Genomic DNA, 23167 nt, shown 5'->3' on the forward strand with positions numbered 1-23167 from the left:
TCTGTGCAGGTCAATCAAGTTCTTCCAAACCAAACTCCCTTATCCATGTCTTCATGGACCTCCCTTTGTGTACTGTTGTCCAGTCACATTGGAACAGTAAATTGACAGTGTGCAAACTGGGAACACAAAGCTGGGAACATGAAGTTGTCCAAACTTTATTCGTATGTTGAAGAATTATGAGTTCCTTTCACTGAAACTAAGGGCCGAGCCCAAATACAGAAAAACAACCTTACACCATAATTCCCACTCCACCAAACTTTACACTTGACACAGTGCAGTCAGACAAGTACCATTTTCCTGGCGACCACCAAGACCCTTGAATTGCATGAGAAGCTTAAATCTAGAGTCTAGTGGTAGCATCCTTTATATCTTGATATACATTCGATGCTTTGCATTGCATTTGGTGATGTAAGGTTTAGATGCTGCTCGGCCATGGAAACCCATTCTCTCTACATGCTGTTCTTGAGCTAATCTCAAAGCCACATGAAGTTTGGCCGTCTGTAGTGATTGACTCTGCAGAAAGTTGGTGAGCCCTTTGGACACTAACAGTTGAATGTTTAGTAGCAAGGAAATTTCATGACTGAACTTGTTGCACAGCTGGCATCCTATCACTGTACCACGCTCAAATTCTCTGATCTCCTGAGAACAACCCATTCTTTCACAAATGTTTGTAGAAGCAGTCTGTGTGCCTAGGTGCTGTATTTGATACACCTGTAGCCATGGAAGTGGGATTTCTTCCATTACTACCTGTAATGTTGCTGTCGGGGTTGTTTTAAATGCACTTATGGAGTGTCATAGAGACTGATAATGGATATTGTTGAACTTATGAAGACTTGTACCTGCTGCTGAATTATATGTTATACACTGACATAATACTGCCCTGAATAATTCAATGTAAATGGATTTCAAAGAATTTCCGTCTGCTCCACAGTCACTTCCTGCTAAGTACCCTCATTGTATTTAATATGCATGTGTGTATTGGGATGTGTGCTCCCCATAACGTCTTTACAACAAACATAATTTCTCCTCTTCTCCATGTTGCCCAATCATTGGGAAAAAAGGAGAATCCAATTCCACAATCTGTAGGCTGGAGCCTTTACCAGCTGCGTACAAGAGGCTGGGTACACCAGGCTGCCAGTCTGTGGTGGCAGAGACCTATTCACACCTATGGGCAATTTTCAATCATATATATATGTATATATACTACTAATACTATCACTACTACTACTACTAATAATAATAATAATAATTATGATTATTATTATTATTACAATAAGGTCATACTTAAAAACGCAAATGTAACTGTAATTTAAAAAATATATATAAAATTGACGCCTGGGTGTTATTTTGTGTAAAATTTGCGGATGTATTTAGCTGAATGAGCTGAATACTTAGTTCATTCAGCTCTGTTTGTTTACTGATATCGTTTTTCTCTTTATAAACCCCTGAATTCAAACTGACCAATCATAGTAAGGGACATGCAAATCATAGCCGTCGTGTCACGCCCCGAGTTCGACAACCACCAATGGTTGACGACGTAGGCGGTGCCCAGAAGACAGCCGAGAATTCAAACTGAACATGGCTACGAGTAAAGCTGCAGATGAAAACACAGAAAATAGAAGGTAAAAACGAAATAGAATTTTAATATTTTATTGGTATTAACATAGACGACGAGTTAGCAGTTCTTACGCTCATTGCTGAACTATAGAGTTTTTAACTGCTAAAAACGCGTTATGTTAGTGAGTGATAAACTGCCACTCAACAAGCTTCAAGCTTGGTCCCTTTAGTGTAGCTGCATAGCAGCGTGTCATCTGTTTCTCGTCGTCATAATGCAGTTTAAAACACCCACAGGTTATATTACTTACAGTTTTGTTGCAATTTAAATGTATAGCTACTTTGAAAAACATTAGCGGATAGCAGTGGGAACATCAAGTACTAGCAATGTTAGCTGAGTGACTTGAATTTACATAATGTGTTTGGGCTAATCTAAATCACATCAGCTAAAATGGATCTATCTGGCTCGGTTGCCATATATAATATACAAGTTATCACTGTCCCGCGTGCCTGTGTATGCATACACCTTCTTCAGAGGGTAAAATGAGCTAGAGAACAAAGTAATCCTGTTTGCCATAGCTTACTGCCTTAAAGTTCTTATCAAACTTTGCTTGAGATTTTGAATTTTGAAGAAGATCAAGTTAATATATTGTAATATACAAATGCTTGCCATTACAATAGCAATGTGATGTTGTAATGTCGTGATGTTTGAATGTCTTCAAAGCCTGAGCGAAACATGTGCCTGGCCTGTAGTTTTTATGACTGTATAAGACCGTTTGTGTACACCTTATTGTTAACATTTTCTTGTTAAAATTTCCTTGGGTGAAACTGTGAATCCCAAATTGTTAAGGCCACCTTCGATGGTGATTCACTGCTATGGGTGTATCTGCAAATAGTTGAATGAGACACCAATTCCAGAGCCCTTTGGATAAAAGTGCTAAATGTAAAGTGTCCTCCTCACACATGCATACATGTGTTACCCTTATGCATCTCCTCCTCAGCAATACAGTGTACAGTATGGTGATCAACCATGAGGAATCTCCCGGGGCTTCTCGTGCTGGCCGACCACCAGTCATCTTCAACCCAGACTTTTTTGTCGAGAAACTCCGCCACGAGAACCCAGATGTTTTCCTGGAGCTGGTGCTCAGTAACATTACTAGACTTATTGATCTTCCTGGGTCAGAGTTTGCACAGCTTCTGGGAGAGGACAGCCCCAAAACCCCAACAGGCGGAAATGGAGGATTTTTCCGTTCTTTCAACTTTCTTAAGCGCAAAGGTCAGACACTCAGCTAGGTTACGACTGTGGTGAAAACTGAAAATGCATGCAGAATATGCAAGTTTGTTGAGAGGTCTTTAATCTTTAGTATCTCCTTTTTCATGCTTTCACAGATAAAGGCCTTGTGTTTGGAACCTGTCTGACAGAAAGCTGCATGGCCCAGATGTACAAGCTTATTGAATACCTCAGTAAAAGTGAGTGATTTAAATCATATTCGCAGATTCCTTAATCAGTTGTTAATACATCCATGTCCTCTTTTCTCATTTAGAAAGCAACTACACTGGCTCCTCTTTAAAGGAGAATCCTTTGCAAAGCCATTTGAATTTTAACTTTGTATTAAAATGTAACAGAATATTTATTTTTCCCACAACATTGGCCTTGTTTCATTTGTGAAGAGGCTTCCTCAGTTTGTGCACTCTGTTAGACAAACACTCCTGAGGTGAGGTCAGGAGTACATTTTTGGATTCAGAGCAGACTGACAAGATAATCAGTTTTGAAAGGTTGGCACTGCAAATTTTATTTGACATGTATTATATGTTAACTCTTACTACACATTTGCCACAACTTGCTCATACTGTTCAGATTCATTGACAAAACACACTGAATGCAAGTGCAAGGAAAAAAATGCATGCTGCACTGATTTATTTTTAAAGCTTGAAATATCCTGCTAAATGTGGCGATTAATAAAAGACTTTAACAGTCAGCATATTTTCAGATTGAATACGTGTATGCACCATATGCATTGACTGTTCCAATAAGCCATATTAAATAGGGTTGCACAATTATGTGCAAAACGATTACCACGATCATTTTGCATAGAGTAGGAGTATTTCAATTTTTGGAAAAATAATTACAGAATAGGATAATGTCTGAATAAATTGACCATTTTATTGAAGCCTTTGTTTCTCCATCTGAGTAGTGGACACACATCTTTGGCCACGTGGAATGCAATTGCACTGGGGATTTCAGTTCATTGTTGCAAGCTAGTTGTTCTTGGTTAACATCACTTGCCCTAAATCCCAAATATTTCCGTACAACTCGGAAAATGATCTGTTTTGAGGGCCAATCATTATTCCTTCTGCGGTGCCAGACATTTGAATTCTGTTTTTTGTAGCGGATTTGACTTTTATTTACTTGTTTTATTTACTTGTGTTACTTGTTTTGACGCTATCCAGGAATGGTGAATCCTTAAACTGATCCAGAATGATGACATTCGATTATTCTGGTCTTACACACTTAGATCTGCATGTTGAGGGATTGTTTCGAGTGCCTGGAAACAGTGTTCGACAGCAGGCCCTGAAGGAGCTCCTCAACAGTGGGGCTGATTTCAGCCTGGAGTCTGGGGACTTTCATCCCAACGATGCGGCCACGCTGCTGAAGACTTTCCTGGGAGAGCTGCCGGAGCCCCTGCTGACACACAGGCACTTTCATGCTCACCTCAAAATAGCTGGTAGGAATATACACAAACACACATTTGGTTATGCCTTTATTTTCTCACTTTAGAACAGAGATACAATTTTCTAAGAGTTTCTCATTTAATAATTCTGTCATGTTTTTGGTAACACATTTGTGTATTTTATTACATAGCCACTCTTCTCTATTTTGTCTGTTTTAAATAACTTTTTTTCTAGACATGACTTTGTTTGATGAACAAGGCAACAAGACCCTGATACCCAACAAGGAGCGTCAGATTGAAGCCCTGCAACTTCTTTTCCTGCTCCTACCTCAGGCCAACCGCTCACTGCTCAAACTGCTGCTGGACCTGCTTTATCACACCGCCAAGCAGCAGGACAAGAACAAGATGTCCTCCTTCAACCTGGCCCTCATGTTTGCTCCACACGTCCTCTGGCCGCGACATGTAAGAGTCATAATTTACTCCATATTAAAGATTCTCAGAACAAGAAATAAAAACTTTGCAAATTATAGATCAAGAGCGTCTTGCTCATTTTGGAAGCAGTGGGGTCCTGATGGATCCCACTGGAAACGCTACATCCACATGAACAAAATCAAAGGTTTGGGATATGCTGATGGATTTTAAAGGAATGCACATGTTTTGTAACCCAGACTAAAGAAAAACACATTTTGTCTTTATTGGAGGGGGTTATATGTTGTTAGAACTTGGGCAATTTAAAAAAGCAGCATCAATGAAAATATTAAATTAATACATTGAGGCTGATTCAAACCTAGAAAAATGTAACATGTAATCAGATCTTATATTACAGAGATTTGAAAAGCTTGTTAAATACATTTTTTTTATTGAGTCTACATTTTCATGACAATATCCTATGAAGGTTAAAATACCTGCATCTTTACACTGGTAAGATTTGCTAAATATTTTCTTCATTCTGTTCTCCTGCTCTAGATGACAGCTGGTGACCTTAAAGACAATCTGAAGAAACTAAACAGCAGCATGGCTTTTCTCATCAAACACTCACAGAAACTCTTCAGGGTGATTATTGACCAAACGTGTGACTTAACAGTTAAACATTTTGAAAATGAATCAGGATTTTAAAAAGATCATGTTACAGGTTTAATGAGGCACATGTTTCTGCTGTATGTTGTTCAGGCCCCAGTCTACCTGCGGGAATACGCTCGAATGCATTTCATTGGGACCAAGGCTCTGCAGACCAAGGTTAGTGAACCAAGTTCACATTATGTTTCATTTCCCCTGCTTTTGACATTTGGAACAATACATTAATTGAAAAGACAATAAAAATTAAGACAACTTTTAAGTTGTTTTCTTCACTTCCTCTTACTGAATAAGTCATAACATTTGAATTGTTTTTTTTTCTACACGCTTACAAACAAATCAACCTTTGATAGAAGATGAAATATGTGAAATGTATTATACAGTAGGGCTGCACGATTTTGCATAAAATGAGAATCACGATTTTTTTGCTTAGAATTGAGATCACGATTCTCTCACGATTTTCTTTTCCAGTATAAATATTTATTGCACTTATTAACTGCACATCAACTTCGTAACAGTTGAGACTGAACATAAAAACAATAAATGAACATAAAAACAATAAATGTCTCACATTTTGTCGTTGCTGCAAAATGTTGTACTGCTTGTAATTCCGTTTCCACCGTTGCTCGACACTGCGTGTATAGAGCAGGTAGTGCAACATTTGAAAAATAGTTGCGGGACGGCACTGTGTAGCGTTTGTCTAGGGTGCTAAATCCTAAATCCCTCGTTTTGCACAGTGTTGATGGGAGCCATATCTTTAGCCAGGTGATAAGTGATAGCCTCCGTAATTTCTTTGTGCCTGCAGGAGTTCGACGGGTATGGGGAAGCGCTGTATAAGGTTCCCGTTATTGATGTGGTTGACCGGGACGGATTTTCTCCTGTCACTTTCTTGGCCTTTACAGCTTCGTCATCTCTCACGTGCTCTCCGTTGTTTTTTCCCTGCCAGCTGGCTTCGGTATTACGTGGTATAAGGCTCCGCCCTTGTCATTTGTTGAGCAGGAAGAGTGAGCGCTTGTTTTCATGCAGATTATGTCCCAGATCAAAATGCGGTACAATCGTCATCTTTTTTTTCTTTTTTTAAAAATCGTTGTCATTTGGAAATGAGATCGCACATAAGTATGAATTGAGATCGCGATTTTCTAACGATTAATTGTGCAGCCCTATTATACAGTCAGTGAAAAGTATGAAGATGGTTATGCTCAGGTTTGGTTTTAGCAGAGCAGGTTTGATGTTAAAGTGAGGCCCCAAATTGTACCTGATACATCCATCCAAGTGTGATTATGTGTGAAACCTTAAAAAGCACTTAGAATAAATGGCTGCATTAATGTACAGTAATGGCTCTAATACAAACAGTGTGCCCCCGAGTGTACCGTCTGACTTGTCCTGTGCTCTGTCAGGATGATCTGGAGCTTCTGGCGACCAGCAGCTCTCCTGCTCAGCGGACAGTACTACCTCTGAAGAGGGCAGCTGCTCTGGGCCCCGGCTCTCAGGAGCAGTGTCAGTCACCAGCTAACCAATATACAGAGGAGGCTTTGAAGGAGCTCTTCAGACACGTCCACCACAACATGCCAGACTCTGCCAAGAAGAAGAAACTTGTTAGACAGGTTCGCTTAAGGGTCTTCTTACTATACTAAAATCTGACAGCTCAGTTTCTTTTGAAATAAAATGTAATGTGATGTTTTTGTGTGCAGTTAGTCAAACAGACAAACTCTGGGACACGTACCAATGAGGGCAGCCAGGTCCCTCCAGCTCCCAGCAAGAAACACCTGCGTTCCCGCTCCTTTGGTGGCCTCATCAAGGTAAAAAATAATTCTGGGAAGTCTTGAGAAATGAAGTTTAAGAATTAAACTTGATTTTTATGAAAATTTATATGCATTAACATAAAGAAGGAAGACAGTTCAGAGAACCTGCGATGACCAAATATTATGTAAATATTAAAAAAGGCATTAATGGAAAAATCAAAGAGCTTACATGTTGATTTTAAGTTTTACATGTCCATGTGTAACTTTTCCTGTTTCTTACTGTTGCCCCATGCTCCTCTGGTAACAGCGCAAAGCTCGAGGTGAACAGCTGACAGCAGAGAGACGAGTAAGGCACATCTCTCCTGATGCTCTCACCAGAACTGTAAGAAAATCTGATAAAGAGAACGACATCTTACAAGCAGTAAGTCTGTTTTTGTTTTCCTAAAACTGACATTTTTGTATTAACCACAAAACAGGGGATCCCAAAGTTTCTCTTTTCCTTATAAATATGATAACATCATGTGCTGAATGGTATTAAAAGCCAGGACTCATTCATGTCAAACCCACGATACTTTTGTTTCGTGTGTGTGTGTGTGTGTGTGTGTGTGTGTGTGTGTGTGTGTGTGTGTGTGTGTGTGTGTGTGTGTGTGTGTGTGTGTGTGTGTGTGTGTGTGGTGTGTAGGTAAACAGCCCTCTGAGTGGTCCTGTGTTGGGAAAAGCAGGACTAGTAGTAAAAAACCCAGATTTTGCTTTTCACAAAGAAAAAGCTCTGAAGGTTTCCAAGGTATTTCATCATCCACCCGTCTTTGCTTAATTTATATTTAAAAGTCAATGTTCAAAATGTAATCAATTATTTTTCTTCTAGGCACTAATGAAAAACATTTCCTATCTTTAATACTATGATATGAAGATTTAATTCTTTTAATACATGCATTAGAGGCTGTCACATGTAAATGGGAAATTCATCTGCTTGTCTAGTTCATCTACTCTTCTCCAACCTAAAAGATCCCGTTGCTTAAGCCTCATAAACATTTTTTAGTGTGTTAATTTTACTGAGCTTTTCAATTTGGAACCATCAGTGTAAACAAAGCATATTGAGGTATATTACTAAATTGGGCTGTGGCATTAATCATGTTTTAATCTCATTTATGAATTTGGCTTTTAGTGACTATAAAAATGAGACGATAAAGAGGACGTGACTCTTCTTCTTTTGGTTGCTCCCTTTAGGGGTTGCTACAGCAGATCGCCTTCCTCCATCTCACCCTATCCCAGCCCTCTGCATGTTCTCCGTCACTACATAGTTGACTCTTCTCTGTGGTTTTCCTCCTTCCTGGCAGCTCTATATTTAACATCTTTTGTGCTATACATGTACTATTCGTCCTTTGCACGTCTGAACCATTTCAAGCTCGCCTCTCTTTCTCCAAACCACTCAGCTGGAAGTGTCCCTCTCATATACTCACTACTAATCCATTTGGATCTCTCCCAATAAAAATCTGCTACTTCCAGTTCAGCCTCCTGTTTTTTTTTTTTTTTTTGTTAGTGCTACTGTCTCTAAACCAGGTCTTGTAAACTCTTGCTGCTATCCTTCTGTCATCCTTGACGAATGTGTTCACCCACTCCACCCTACCTGCTCTCTGTTCATTACCTCTGTCCACTGTCGTCCATTGCTGTGGATGGGTGACACCAGTTATACACATCATCTGCAAGAAGCAGATAATGAATACTCATAATCACATCCATTTTAAACACTGATGGCTATAATTTTGCACAGCGTTATTAGAAAATACTTATTAATTTATAAAGGCACACATTTTGTTTTTGTAATGTTTCATTCTGCTTTTGCGGTTTTCATGATTCCTCTGTATTATTGGTGGATGTATAGGTGAAATAGTATTATGATTGAATGCCAGCATTAACATCTTTTATCCTTTCACTCTTCTTTCCACCTCTTTTTCTTCCATCCATCTCTCAGAAGGACTCACCCTCAGCGTCCAGGATGTGTTGCTCTCCTTCTCAGGAGATCTCATTGTAAAGCCCCACACCTCCTCATCTCAGACAGGACTTTGGCAGTATTAACTTTATTATTCCTCATGTTTATTACTGTTGCTTTTTTTGGTGGTTTGTTTTCAGAGTATTTTTGATGCATAGCAGTGAAAAAATTAGTCAGTACAGCCAAACCAGTGTCAAAAAGTTTTTTTGTCTACTGCACTGACTGTTTACAAACTATTATAAACATGCATGATAGTTTTTTCTTTTTTCTTTTTTTAGCTTCCATCAGTGAAGATTAGATTTAAACAATGAAAACTGTAGGTCCTTCAGTTTATTTGTTTGAATTGATTTCAACTAATTCAGGCAAAAACAAACAAACAATTAGATTAGCTGTTTATTTTGGTTATCAAGTGCAATATGAGCAGACTTGATAACCAGTTGCAATGTGTTACAGTTTGAACAGGAAAAAAAGTCTGCTCCATCCAGTTTGATCTGCTGAATAATCAAATTTGCACATAAAAGTTTTAAACCATTTGAACAGTGTCGCTTGCCACTAACCCCTGGGGTTATCGCCCAGCTCTCCCTCAATGTGAATGGTATCAATCAATAACAGGATCCTGGCTTTGGTTTGGCTTTGCTGTTGGACCTGCTTGTGGCAGTCATCACTTAACATTTTAGCCACTCTATCAAAATACATGACCACTAGATAGCTGTGTTTACAGTCTGTTGCATAGAATATGTATACATGTTGTACAGTATGTTGTTGTTTTTATATGTTTTTAGACTTTGTTTTTATAAACTTCACTAACATGTTTGGTATGTCGTATTTTAACTCTTGGGTTACAGTAACTGGGTCATTGATTTTTATTTTTTTTTCTGTGCTGTGCTGCTGATCCAGAATCAGTGAGCAGGTCACCTTATTTTTTTCCCCCAATATATGGAACCAGTGCCTGGGATACTTCTCACTGGTCAAATATGAAATGCTGCATTCTCTGAATGCTTTATGGGAGCTAATTTTTTTTTTTAATTCTTCATATATATTGTGGCAGGTTCTTTTTCTTAAAGGTGCTATACTAATAACTCGAAGGTGAAGATGCTGCTTGCTCCATCCTACACTTGTCAGTGTGGTGGTTCCTGCTGCAGACAGACTCAAAATCCACAGTTTGCAGGGAGGGAAACATGGGAACTGCTGAGCAGTCACTAAACTTTCAAAATAAAATATTTGTATAGCGCCTTTTAATAAAAGTGGTCAAAGATTTGTTGGATTAAGGAAAGTTGAAAGGATGGAGGTTTTGGCTTTGTTTGTTTTTATTATTTTCTTAAGGTTATTCTGATTAAGATGAGTAGTAATCTTTTACAGTCAGGTTCTTATTGTAATGGGTTTAGTGTCTTAGTACTTTCCCAAGAGTAGTCCATACTCCACTATGACCCTTATTACAGTAAGAAAGCAGCAACAGTTCATTTCTTTACCATTTTATTATCACAAAATGCTAAAACATAAGACTGTTTACAGTCACGTGCCAGCACATAGCTGATTTTTTTTTTAACATCAAAGAGTCTGTAAACATGTTTGTCTTCAGAATATTTTAAAAAATCTGTTTGTGATGTCATAACACACATGACTTAATAAAACTGTAACTCACACAAAAGTTAAAAGTAAAATTTAAGCAATCTAGCTTCCTAGAAACTCTTAAAAAGGGTTAGTCAGTGTTCAAAGATCAGACATAAACAGCCAATAAGGAATGTTATTTGCTGTGCCTTTTATTTGACTGCATAAGTTGTTATGTTCATTTTATTGTTTATTTTCTGATCTGTCGAGACAAAAGGAGCTCAGCTTAACTGCTCAGTTCATGGTATTGTGAGTATGAACACACCGGTTCCAGATTTTCAGATTACATTACGAGATTTTTTAATTACAAGTGGTGGTTTGAAATTTAGAGAAATGTGCAGTTGAATTTCCTAACTGCACAATTCTCCAAAACCATGATTTCTTTAAAAAAAAATGGTGTTAGAAAGCTGTTTCTGCTGTATCTTGTTTTGAAAGTACCGTGGATGTTGTTACAATGGGTTTGATGAAAATGATTGAAGTGTTGAACATTACTGATGGACACTGAAACCTTGCCTTCTCTTTGCTTTATAGAATTAACATTAGTATTTAGAGACTAAATTGTGATTTCCTTTTCACTTTTCTACAGTTTAAGGGGAGAACTCCATTTATTTTTTTATTTTTTTTGTTTGTTTTGAATTCAGATATGCCTCTCTGTGTCTGAAGACCATCTTTATGTTGTGAAACTGTTTCATATCTGAAACACAACACAATAGATGTTTTAAGTCTCAGTGTTGCGTCTGTTAGATAATACATGTGAAACATTTAGTTGACTACTTGCTTGCGGTGCATAGTCACTGATGAGTTCTTTGTGTGCTCTGAGAAAGCTGGAACACTGATAAATCCAAGTTTTACTAAAGTGGGCGGAGCTTTACTTTTTACTTCAAAAGTTCATGTGCACCTTATTCCTTTGTAATGGGGTGGAGACAAACATACACATGGTAACAGGATACCTTTTCCTACTGAATTCATTATTGGGTTAAGTTTTCTCAGTTGTCCAAGCGCTAACTAATCCATGACTATTGTTGTATCATGTGGTGTGAACTGTGGTAACCTGATTGTTTTTTGTATTTTAGTGTAAAATAAGCTAAGCATGTACAGTGGTTTCCTTGGTGAATTATCCACTTTGTATTAAAACCTCTGTTTTCTACAGAAAACTTGAGTTAATGTTTCAATTAGTGTTTCAGTTTCATGCTGGAATGAATTTGAAATTGAAGCCTTCCTTTCCCAGCAGCAAACACACAGTATCCTTAAATGCAGTGGCAGTATTTGCCCACTGAAGGGTGCTGTTGAATAATGCAGATGTCTGTCTCCAATTTCTTTTCAGATTAATGACATTATAATAGCTTCTTGTGTCGTGGAGCACTCATGAGCCAGTTAAGGTTTTTTCTACATACAAATACACTTTAGCTTGTGACATATTGTTCACTGTTGCCATGAACAGATTTTTTCATGGCAGTATTATCTAGTATATTTCAATTCCCGCCCTTAGCATACTCAGTGATCAGTTGTTGTTATCAGTAAGTAAACTTAAGCCCCTATTTACTGTGAAATTGCCCTTTAACATAAGATGAACTGAACAAAATTTTAGTATGGAAAACTAACTAAGCTCATCTTATTTAGAAATGTTTCCTCACTCATCCAAGTGACTTCTTCAGTCTCAGCTGACTGCAGATTTCCCCAACCTTATAAACAGTACGTTTGCACAATGACTGAAGCTAGCCTACTGATAGAACAGTAACGGGCTGTGAGGTCAGTTCCTTGATCATTATTATGCAAATTGTCACTGATCAAAGACCATTGCTCCATAGCCATGAGTACCATTCACAGAGAGTTGGGGAATGGCTGCAATCACACAGCATTGTAAGATGGCGAAAGATGTACCCTTAGGCCACTTCCTCACTTCAGAGACGGTCTTTTCCTTTTCACGTAAATAGTTGGGGAAACCTGCAGTCAGCTGAGACTGAAGAAGTCACTTGGATGAGTGAGGAAACGTTTCTCCCACTGAAAACGCTGCGTCCAGATGAACAGAATCAACCTTTTGGGATTTACTTAGCTGGATGATTGAGCGTGCATCAAGACAGATTCTGGGAAATTTGCCTTTGTTGTTCTCTCATTTCTGAGCAGTTTTGTTGAACAACCTGAACATCACGTTGTAATAAAATAATTGATGTTGCTTCACATGTGAATGTTTTGGGGACTGCATGGTTTATACCACCACATATTCATACATTGACTTAGAGTTCCTATTTTTGTGCAGCTGGCACCTATGTCTCCTCTAATTTATCAGATTTACCAAATAATTTAATGGCCAAACTAATTTCATCAACATTTAAGTCTTCCCTTGTTTTCAGGATTAAAACTGTAGGGAAAACACTAGAGCTTTTGGGAATTGATGCCTTTGAGACAAAAGCATCTGCTCTGTACTTCCAGAAATCAATTCAGATGTGTCTGCAGTAAAAGCTCCCTCCCTACCTCGACACCCACCCCTGCCTCAGACAGCTATTATGGCCCTAGAAATAAGGGGGACCACCCCCTGGAGATGTCAACATCTTGTCTCCCTCTCTTTGTTACCGAATATGGCCAAATGAGTCATTCAATTCAGTTGCACAAAGGAAGCAGCCGGGCTCTGCCTGTGGCCAATTTGTTTTCCATCACTTCTGAAGTGCGCCGGGTTAAATTAACCCGTCACTCCGAGTCTGCCGGGAGAAGACAAAGTGAGGCCACGAGCAATAATCACTCATGTATAGTGGTAAATAAAAAGCTGGGTAAACTGTGCCCTCCAGGTGTTAGCAGTCACACTGAAAAGTAATAACAAACCAGATCTATCTTTGAGAGAAGCTCTGACTACACTCCACAAAACTGTTGTATAAAACAGTGTGAATCAAGAATACATTTGAGAAGGGATACAAGCCAAAGAACTGATTATTTTTTTTTACATTTTTCTTCTTATAATGCACCAATAATGCTGTGCCTGAAAACCATATAAGACTAACTTATAATATAGCTCTTTGGCAGAACATTACATTTAGCAACAACGTCTTCCTCTCTTTTTTAAAATGTTTTATTTATTTTTTGTTGTAGAAATTTGGGGTTTATTTTACTGTAAAACTGAAGAGCTAAATAATTCATAACTTAGAAGAATAAATCAATAAATGAGGAAACACTGTTTCCTTGTGGATTTAACACCTTGTCACTGGTTGTACTGTAGATTTGCAGCTGTAAGTGTTTTTTCTTCACAGTATCCCTGATAGTTTTTTTCCCCGCTCCCTTTTTCCTTGGTAGTATGGTGATCACAAAAAGCTGAAGCCAGGGTTTCTGTGGAGACTGGGGGAAAAAAAACTCTGCCAGGCTCCATTTGAATTTCAAAGCCTTGCCAATGAATTCATAATAGACTTCTGAGTAAGCTCTGGCAGCTTATGGCATTCCAGTTATGCCAGTCTCACCCCCCCACTTTCCCCAACCAACCCAAGTTCCTGCACCTCAGTGTGCAGTCTTGGCACTGAGCCGTGGCCAAAATAAATAAAATAAAATATCCCAATTAATCCGCAGTACAACTTCCAACCTCTCCTTTTATGTCACATCTATTGTTCTTCCTCTCCACAAATAGTTTCTCCTTTTCGGTTATATTTTCCCGTGCTTCATGGTGATCACAATTTACTCTTCCCTCTCTTCCTCTCTCCTTTCTCATCATGTTCATGCAGCCTCGGGCTCTTTTTTTTCCCCAAGGGAGGAGACCGCATGTGGGCGAGCGAGATAGACAAAAAGAAGGAGAGGGCAAGAGAGAGAGAAAGCCTGCCGTCACCTTCAGTGATGGTGGCGGCTCCCGCTACTGCTGCCACTGAATAGATGTGAGTTCACTCTGGGTACTGGTGTGTGCGTATGCCTGCATGTGTGGAGTTTAGGGCGGGGGGGGGGGAGTGTTGCTGCTGTTATTTGTAAAAGCTTTTGATGGATGATTACTCTGTGTGTGTGAGATAGAGGGAGTGAGGGAGTCCCCCCCCCCTCCTCCACACCCCCTTTCTTTTTCTTTTTTTTTCTAGTGGCTCACTATTCAGTGCACAATGACTCAATGAAAAGTAGAGGGGAGAGGCAAGCACACTGTACAGCTGCATGAGAGAGAGAGAGAGAGAGCAGGAGTGTAGAAGAAGAGAAGCCAATTGGAGGGAGCTCTAAAGCTGGTGACAAGTAGAAGAAGAGGATATACTCGTATTTTTTCCCTCCTCCTTTATTTCCCTGAAAGGCCACTCCAGGATCAAGTGGCAGTCGTTCAGTTTGAGCTGAACTTCACTTGGCTATGCTGCTGTCTCAGCCCCTTTAAACACTCTCCTGCTGATTCTCACTTCTGTAAAGAGGTAGTACTGGTCAGTCATCCCGGGCAGAAGAAAGAGGTTAGGATCTGTTGGCTGGTTTCTGCAGTGTTGGGGAGCTCCGCAGGAGAGCAGAATGCCTTCTGGGAGAAGAGGGGATGGAGCTGGGTCAGGAGGCTGCGGGATGATGGCAGTGGACACGGGCCGGGCTCCTCAATCTTGGATGCAGGTGGTGTTGGCGTGGAGTGTTACGGTGCTGTTGGCAGGTCACGGAGGTGCAGAGGCGTGCCCCACTCCCTGCAGCTGCCTGAGCAACACGGTGGACTGCCATGGCCTGGGGATCCACACTGTGCCCAAAAACATCCCCAGGGGCACTGAGAGGCTGTGAGTACATATGCATTTACATTCTACTGCACCTCCGAGGACCAAATGTGTATAGACACATAGTAGGATGAGGGGAATCCTTCAAAGTGACGGCATATAGCTGCTCTTCACTTAAAGGAACAAGGTGCTATTTAAATCTATGTTAATGATGAGTTTGGGGTAAAGGTTTGCTTTATAGGTCAAGATATCAGTATCTGCAGGAATATTATCACACGTGTATAATTGTTAAAGGGTAAAAATGAGAAAACAAGGATGGAGTTTCAGAGTGAACAAGGTCTACAGTGGGTGATTTAATTATCAGTATAGCTCAATCTTTTGAGGCATTTCACAGTATGTGTTGCATATTATTTCTTGTTTGTGTGTATATTCTGTTATGGTTGCTCTCTTCATCCGTTGCCTGTTTAACCTCAGAGAACATGCATACAGGATTCATCCACTTAAGTTTCAGGATTCAGTTGCTGCTCAGCAGCATCATTTCTCCACGTCTCATTTTTCCAGTTATATATTTAACTTTAAAAAAAAAAAAATCTACATCATTTTCAAATGGATGTATCGCAAAACTTCAAAAACCTCTTCTGTTCCCCGGGACTTGTTTTTAATCCATTTTCTTCTGTTTCTCTTTTCATTTGCTATAATATCATGTCTAATGTAATTTTTTATGGGTTTCCTTTCAGTAGGGCAAATGCACTGTGGAAGAAATGCAGGGATAAAGAGTTCTCCTGAGCGCTGCACACATACCTCAGTCTAACGCAGTCAGTGCACAAATGGTAGGCAGTGGTAATGATGTGCTGGCCCACATCACATTAAAATTTACAGATTTGCTCAATATCAAGGCACCTGAAAAATAAGCACAGGAAGAAATTTGATAAATTTGAAAGATTGTCCTATGTTTCTCGCTTGCAAGTCATAATCTGCACTGTATTTTCAGACCAAATCTATCGTTTAGGCCTCTGTAATTAAAAGTATGTATTTTTAGCGTTAATAGAGTGTCAGGGCTGACCTACTGATCTGATTTTGATGAAACCAAATTATAACGACCCTCACATACTTAGATGCTGTACAAATTTATATTTTCGACCTTCCTCGAGTGATTGTGGTTTAACGGTGGTTTCTTAGGTTTACAAAAACATCTAGAAGTGTCTGTTTTACAACAACCTGTGAAGTAGCATGGTAGGCTTTACCTTCTAATGCAGCAGACGATGACTGCTGGTAAAATCTTGCTGCATATCTTTGTTAATGTCGTCTTGTACTCGGTGTCTCGGTGTGTGAATGCTACATGTTGGCGCAAATTGTCACCTTTAGCAATGAGCCCTCTGTTTTTGACTTTGATGGACTGCCTCTGCTATGACTCTATGCTACAGTCAAATATTAATTTGTGACATCAGGTTTGTGGTCTGCCTGTTTTGGCAATTATTCATACAAATAAGCACAATGCACCTCAACAGTGGACCCATGGATGCAAAGCAATGCTCCAGTATCAGCAAACACAAACTCCGCCGCAGTGAGGAGAAATAAATTAGGAGGTATTTAATCTGTTTCTCTCCGCCTCTGAAGGTATGAATTGAATGGTTGTCTCAGTGCCTGGTGAACATGTATGTGTTTGTATATGGTGAGTGTATGTGTTTATTTCAGGTTGTTGAGTGCCTGTGTATGAATAATTGATGACTTTCAGGGGTGCCAGCAGAGAGATACATTATCCTTGGTCCTCTCTGGTTTACTGTAGCATGGAGGATGTTTTCCCCTCTAAGGCTAATAGCTTTATGATCGGGAATGGGGGCTTGGGCTCTCGGTCAAAGAGAAATGGCCTGGAAAAAACTATGAGCCTGTAGACACACTTGCCCATTTTTCTATTTATGTGAGGTGGTGAGATATTAGATGGTGCTCTGCAGGAGAGTAACTGACACAGTGGTGAAACTGAAAAAATTCACATAATTTTATTGCCATGAATGCCGGCACAGGTTCATTCAGATGAACAGAAATGGGTAATAATATAAATTCTGCCTCTAGCTTGGTCATGTGGAAATGAATGCAGCTGTAGGGTTTTTATCTTCAAATGTAAAGCATGTTGAGGCAACTGTTGTTGTGTTATATATACTTATATAGATACACATGTAAATGTCATTGGTGCTCTGGATAATATATGGAACACACTGATTTTTACTTTCCATAGAGATTATGTGTTGGACAGAAACTCCGAGAGATACTCATGGTGGGATCTGTAACCAGAGCAAAACAAAGACACTTTGATGTTTAGTTTTTCAGTCTTTGACTTCCACACTCGACGTTTTACATCCATTGTATTGGGAAGGCACCCAATTGTTTTCTCTCCTACTGGAGGTGGGATAACCTGGACAGCTTCTGACTTGGCTTCACTAATGTAAGCTGATCAATATGGATGTTGGTTTAACCTGTGCTGCTGTCTGAAATGGGTATCATGCTCTTATTTCAATCAATCAGGCTTTCTATACATAGCCAATGTGACCTTTTGACCCCTGAGTTGCGTCTTCATTCTGCATTCCTCCCATCACGTGGTTGTGTAGACTCAGGAAGACCCTGCCCTGCAGTGGAGAGGAACGACTCATTAGACAGCTATTTGTTAAAGGTCTTGTCGGCCAATTAGCATGTAAAGTGATCTGAGTGTGTGTATCAGCTGGACAGCTAGCCACTGGGGGAAAGAGAGTCGGTGTGATTGTGTGTGTGAGGGAGCAAAAGAGGGAGAGAGAGTGTATACAGTACTCCCTGGGCGACAGCCAGCAATAAGAGGGTCATTTATCAACGTGACTGCACCAGTCAAACTAAACACCCCTCCTCGCTGGGATTGTCATGGCAACACTGAAAAATGGATGCCCCTTTGGGCCCTGATGAGCATGGTTATTTGAGAAGAGGAAAGTGTGTGTGAAAGCGATAAAGAGGAATATCTGTGAAGAAATGCCGATGAGTACAGGAACGTGTGCGCTGGTACTGGACAAAACACTGCACTTATTAGGTTTTTGTTAAGGACTTTACTGAACACTTACAGATTGTTTTTGGAATTTTCTGGGGCTGATCCATTTAGTTTTTGTTTAATCCAGATTTAATTATCGTCATAAATCATAAAAAACTTGTGTTTTTCCTGCTCTTACTTTCATAACCAAGGCTTAGAGTGAAGTGGATCAGCTTATAAGAATTGCAGCACGATAAAAATAGCCTAACTGTCTGACAAGAATAAATAAACAGTCAGTTAGGTACAGTTAGCAAGAGTGATTCCTGGCTCAAAATTGATCTCTGGGGGCCACATATAAGCATAATCGGTGCATGTACATTAAAGTCAATAAGCTGACCACATAAGTTAAAACATATGTGTTTTTCTGTTTCTTCTGATATGAAAAAATTGTGCTTGAGTTCAACTCCAATTAACAAAACTCACTAAGAAGATAATTTATTTGTATTGCTGTTCACTTTTGAAGGTGTCTCAAAATTCTTTCTTTACTAATTTCACTGTAAAAAGTGACTCTGTGAAGTCTTTAAAGGAATTGTGTGTGATTTTGTGGAGAACACAACTGTGAAGTAAAAACAGAAATTGAGAAAAGAGAAAAATATCTGTGTGTGTGTGTGTGTGTGTGTGTGTGTGTGTGTGTGTGTGTGTACAAATCAAACATAAACAACTGAACGAGCCAGTCTCCTGCCACACACGGCAGCCAGTCATGCACTGCAAATTTAAAAAGCACACTCCTGGTCTGTTTATTTCTTTTCCTGGATGGCATCATTATATAAATTGGGCATAAATCACTGATGAAAATGTTAATCAGTGTTAGCGTGTACGAATGTCTGCTTTCATAAGTATGTGTGTGTCATTACGGGTAGCTGCCAGTAAGACGGCTAATTGAGTGTTAGCGCCCGATGCAGTGAACAAAGAGCAGGAAACCGAGAGGTTTTGTGCATGCGCGCACACACACACACACACACACACACACACACACACACACACACACACACACACACACACACACACACATGTGTGGCAACTGTTTTTGCCACTAATGAGGGACTCTAACATTAATTCAATGGAGATTTACCTCTCACCATAAATACAGATAGAGATACAGATTTAGCTCAAATGACCTTAACCTAACCTGGATAGCTGCGTACTTTGGTTACAAAGAAGTGAAGAGATTAATTGCGACTCTAATAATAAAACTACTTACAGGTGAAATATTTTCCCCTTCAGTATTTGTTATGTTTTACTGTCAGTTTCATATTTTCCAGTCCTTTCTTTTTCATTTACACTGACTGCCACCTCAGCTTTTCCCACTGCCCCTCTTTCTCTCTGTCATTCTCTCTCCACATCTCTCATCTAACCATTCTTCCTGCAGCCCCTCAGTGGAAAAGGCGCCCCTAATGAAGTGCCATTAGACCTGTGCATGTGTGCTTGACTTTTAATATTTGTCTCATTCACCTTGGTGCGACTGAGGAGAAAGAGAGTGAACAAGAGAAAGGAGCAAAAGAAGTGAGAAGGAAAGCGGGAAGAGAAAGAGTTTTTTAAAGTTGACAGGAAAAGAAGAGAAAATGTGAAGGAGAAGAATTGGTGAGGATGGGAGATGATGAAAGGCATAAGAGTGATAATAGAAGAGGAGAGGAGAGAAAACTGAAATTGCCTTTTACATCTGCAGTACAGTTTAGTGTTGACTCGGTAATCTTTCACAAAGTTGGTTTTAGGCAGATTGTAATTTATCAATAAAAGCTGCTTGGTTTTCTTTTCATGTCAGGAAATGACTTTGTTCTGAACAGCAGAATATTTTGCTGCCACACTTTATTTCATGTATCCGTGAGTCTCTGGGTGGAATATTGGTCATGGTCAGATCTCGGGCCAAATGAAGCACTTGAGGGCTGGATGGAAACAACCCCTGAAACTTCCCGCTCTGTAGCATCTTGTACAGATTGTTCTGTTTTCATTTCACCAACAAAAGAAAGAGCCCACCCTGGGGTTGCAGTGAGAAAGGGTGGAGGGGACGTATTTGGAGTTTTTCCTTTAAACTTCAATTGATTTTCTACTTCTACCTCAGTTTTTCTTCAGCTTCTCTTGATGACAATTAAGCCAGTTTGATGTGTTTTTAGACTTATCAACATCAAGATCCTGACAATTCAAACTTGTGTGGTGGATTTCTCCATTTCTAATAGAACTGTGGTTTGTACATGGCCAGCTGAATATGATCCTGGTCTGTAACACACCATTGGCATCAGCCTAGTCTCACAACAAAGCATGAAACAGTCATGAAAAAGGAATATGTTTTTCTGTATTCATGTACAGAACAATCACATTTTTTTCCACCAGTGTTCACAAATTTATAAGTAATTGTTTCAGTAAGCCCAACTTTGCACCCCAGCCTGACCGACACAGGCCTTAGAGCAGGGGTGGGGAACTCCAGGCCTCGAGTGCCAGCGTCCTGCAGGTTTTAGACGTGTCCTTGATCCAACACAGCTGATTTAAATGGCTAAATTACCTTCTCAACATGTTTTCAAGCTCTCCAGAAGCCTGGTAATGAACTAATCATTTGATTCAGGTGTGTTGACCCAGGGTGATATCTAAAACCTGCAGGACACCGGCTCTTGAGGCCTGGAGTTCCCCCACCCCTGCCTTAGAGTCAATCCCTAACCCGAAGTTCCGAATCTGTACTTCACGTCAGAAGCTCACATTTTGCCCAGAGAAACCAAGTGGCCTTATCAGCAACCAAGAAATCAAAGCTTTAAAAGACATAATAGCAGTTGTATTTTTACCCAAGTTGTTGCTTATGTTTATGTTTAATCCTAACCAAGCTATATACTACAAATGATGTGTGAGGTGTATGACGTGTTTGATGTAAGTAGCAAAAGGAAAACAGTTATTTCGGAGCTTCAGAATGGGACTTCATACATTATGAGAACTACATTTATCTTTTATACTTTTTATGATTGAGATGACACAACATCCTTTGAAAGACACCTGGCTTAATTGGCTCCTTTAATCAGTGATGTTTATCTCTAATAAGGTTTGGAATTCAATCACAGCTAACCTAAAACAAAATCAACAGATGTGTTTAAACCAGGACCAAAATGTACAAGAGCAATAACTGAGGACAGCAAAGCAGCAGTATATTAATAAAAAACAAAAACAATAAAAAAAACAACAACCCCAACTGTAAATCTGCAGCCACAAGTCTTTTTGTGCCAGAGTGATATAAATGTCATAATCAGACACTGGACTTGACGGTCTGTGGGATGTCAGTACACCTCTTTTTTTTCTGACTGCATGGGCTTGTCTGTGAAGATTTACATTACAGTCCACCAGCCGCGCATTGAAGGCGCCGGACTTCAAAGATGTATAACTGGATCGCCCGGTGGGCCGATGTGTCTCCAGTTGTCCGCGTCTGTGTCGCCAACATTTATGATCAAGTCTGAAAGGAGGGTTACCTAGCTGTGCACAGAAGCAACCCCATGTGTTGGGTTCTGAATTCCAACTCAACAGCTGCACTGAAAAGATGAATTTAGTGGGCAAGCTGTTTCTTGTGTTCAAAGACAATAACAGACATAACAAAACAGGAGGATGAAGCATAATGTAAGGCTTGTACCACTGAAAATCTTCCAGTGGACCATCAGTTTCTGCTGGGTAAATTAAAACGGTGTCCCCTTAAATGCAGTGCAAAGGCACAAATTCTAGTAAATTAGTGTTCACGTATTTTAAAAAATCAAATAATAATGAAATTCAACTACTGAAAAATAAGAGAATACTTCTTGGATGGCCTCTTCAAAATTAAGTGTCATAGGCCCTACATTTGCCTTTTCCACCAGTACCCACTCAGATCAGATCAGCTTGGCTCGACTTAGGCTTTTCTGTTGGGTGGCTAGGGTTCCAAGCAATCAGAAGATGTGATGTCAATAGACAAGATGCCACCGATTGGCTAGTAAGTGGGGTCACTCGATGAGTCACGAGAACATCTCCTTCACGAAACCCGATATTTTTTAAACCCAACAATGTTACAGGACGTGTTGCTATAATTGTAACGCAACATGATCGAAACCAAATAGAGTCGAGTCGAGTCGCATCGAGCCAAGTAGATACTAGTGGAAAAGGGCTATTAGCTATCATGCTCCATCCACCTGGAAACAGTTTCTGTCAGTGAAATACAAAAATGGAGGCTTGCTAGTCCTGAGATTTTTATTTTACATTTAAAAAGACAAAGCAACAAAAACACATTTGACTTTTTAGCTAATATATGCCTGTTACCTAGTCAAGGTAGGCAAAACAATTCATAGCTGCATTTAAATAACTTAAGTGCATTTCTAGGTGCAGTAGTTATTTGGTTACAGTGCAGGCTTTTGCATTGTTTTATTTCAGCGCTGTTTTTATGGTGTATCTGATATCCTGCTGTTAGTGTTGTTCCTGTGTCATTAAAATAATTTTAGAGGATCAACATTGCATCTGACCAATTACGTTGTGATGTCATAGCTTTGTAATTTGGAGGGGGGAAAAGCCTTTGTTTGAATACAACTCTCTTCTGGAACAACTGGTTGGTATTCCTAATGTTTTCTTTATTATTTTATATATAATATAATAAATATATTATCAGCCAAATTCAGGTTACTCATATTGGTTTCCTAGTGATAGTTTATAATACCATTTGCTAACTTTATTGGCTAATGCTAACTGAATACTCAGACGTGACTTGTCAGTTGCAATATCTTGATGCATGCTCAGTCATCCAGCTAAGTAAATCACAAAAGGCTGATTCAGTTCATCTGGACGTAGCATTTTCAGTGGGAGAAACATTTCATCGCTCATCCACATGACTTCTTCAGTCTCAGCTGACTGCAGGTTTCCCC

The 23167-nt window shown here is 39.6% G+C and overlaps 2 protein-coding genes across 5 annotated transcripts in view; both read left to right on the top strand.

The window, feature by feature from the left end:
• Positions 1-1485: 1485 nt before the first annotated feature.
• Positions 1486-11794, top strand: arhgap19 (Rho GTPase activating protein 19). 4 transcript variants are annotated; one of them, XM_039612920.1, is made up of 12 exons: positions 1487-1622; positions 2556-2830; positions 2944-3024; positions 4071-4280; positions 4462-4688; positions 5193-5279; positions 5397-5462; positions 6698-6904; positions 6992-7099; positions 7350-7463; positions 7725-7826; positions 9018-11794. In XM_039612920.1, the coding sequence occupies exons 1-12, from the start codon at positions 1579-1581 to the stop codon at positions 9072-9074; spliced, it is 1578 nt and encodes a 525-aa protein (XP_039468854.1). In that variant the 5' UTR covers positions 1487-1578; the 3' UTR covers positions 9075-11794. The 4 variants fall into 4 exon arrangements, with proteins under 4 accessions (XP_039468855.1, XP_039468854.1, XP_039468853.1 ...); XM_039612919.1 differs by lacking the exon at positions 9018-11794 and adding an exon at positions 8270-9004; XM_031733937.2 differs by having other exon boundaries at positions 1489-1622; positions 9015-11794.
• Positions 11795-15134: 3340 nt separating this feature from the next.
• The window catches only part of slit1b (slit homolog 1b (Drosophila)), a 69397-nt gene continuing 61364 nt past the window's right edge, over positions 15135-23167 (top strand). The window contains exon 1 of the mRNA XM_031733936.2: positions 15135-15331. Within this exon, the coding sequence (XP_031589796.2) occupies positions 15135-15331 (197 nt within the window). The remainder of the gene's footprint in view (positions 15332-23167) is intronic.

The sequence above is a fragment of the Oreochromis aureus genome, linkage group 6 (genome assembly GCF_013358895.1).
Source record: "Oreochromis aureus strain Israel breed Guangdong linkage group 6, ZZ_aureus, whole genome shotgun sequence".
Classification (NCBI taxonomy): domain Eukaryota; kingdom Metazoa; phylum Chordata; class Actinopteri; order Cichliformes; family Cichlidae; genus Oreochromis; species Oreochromis aureus.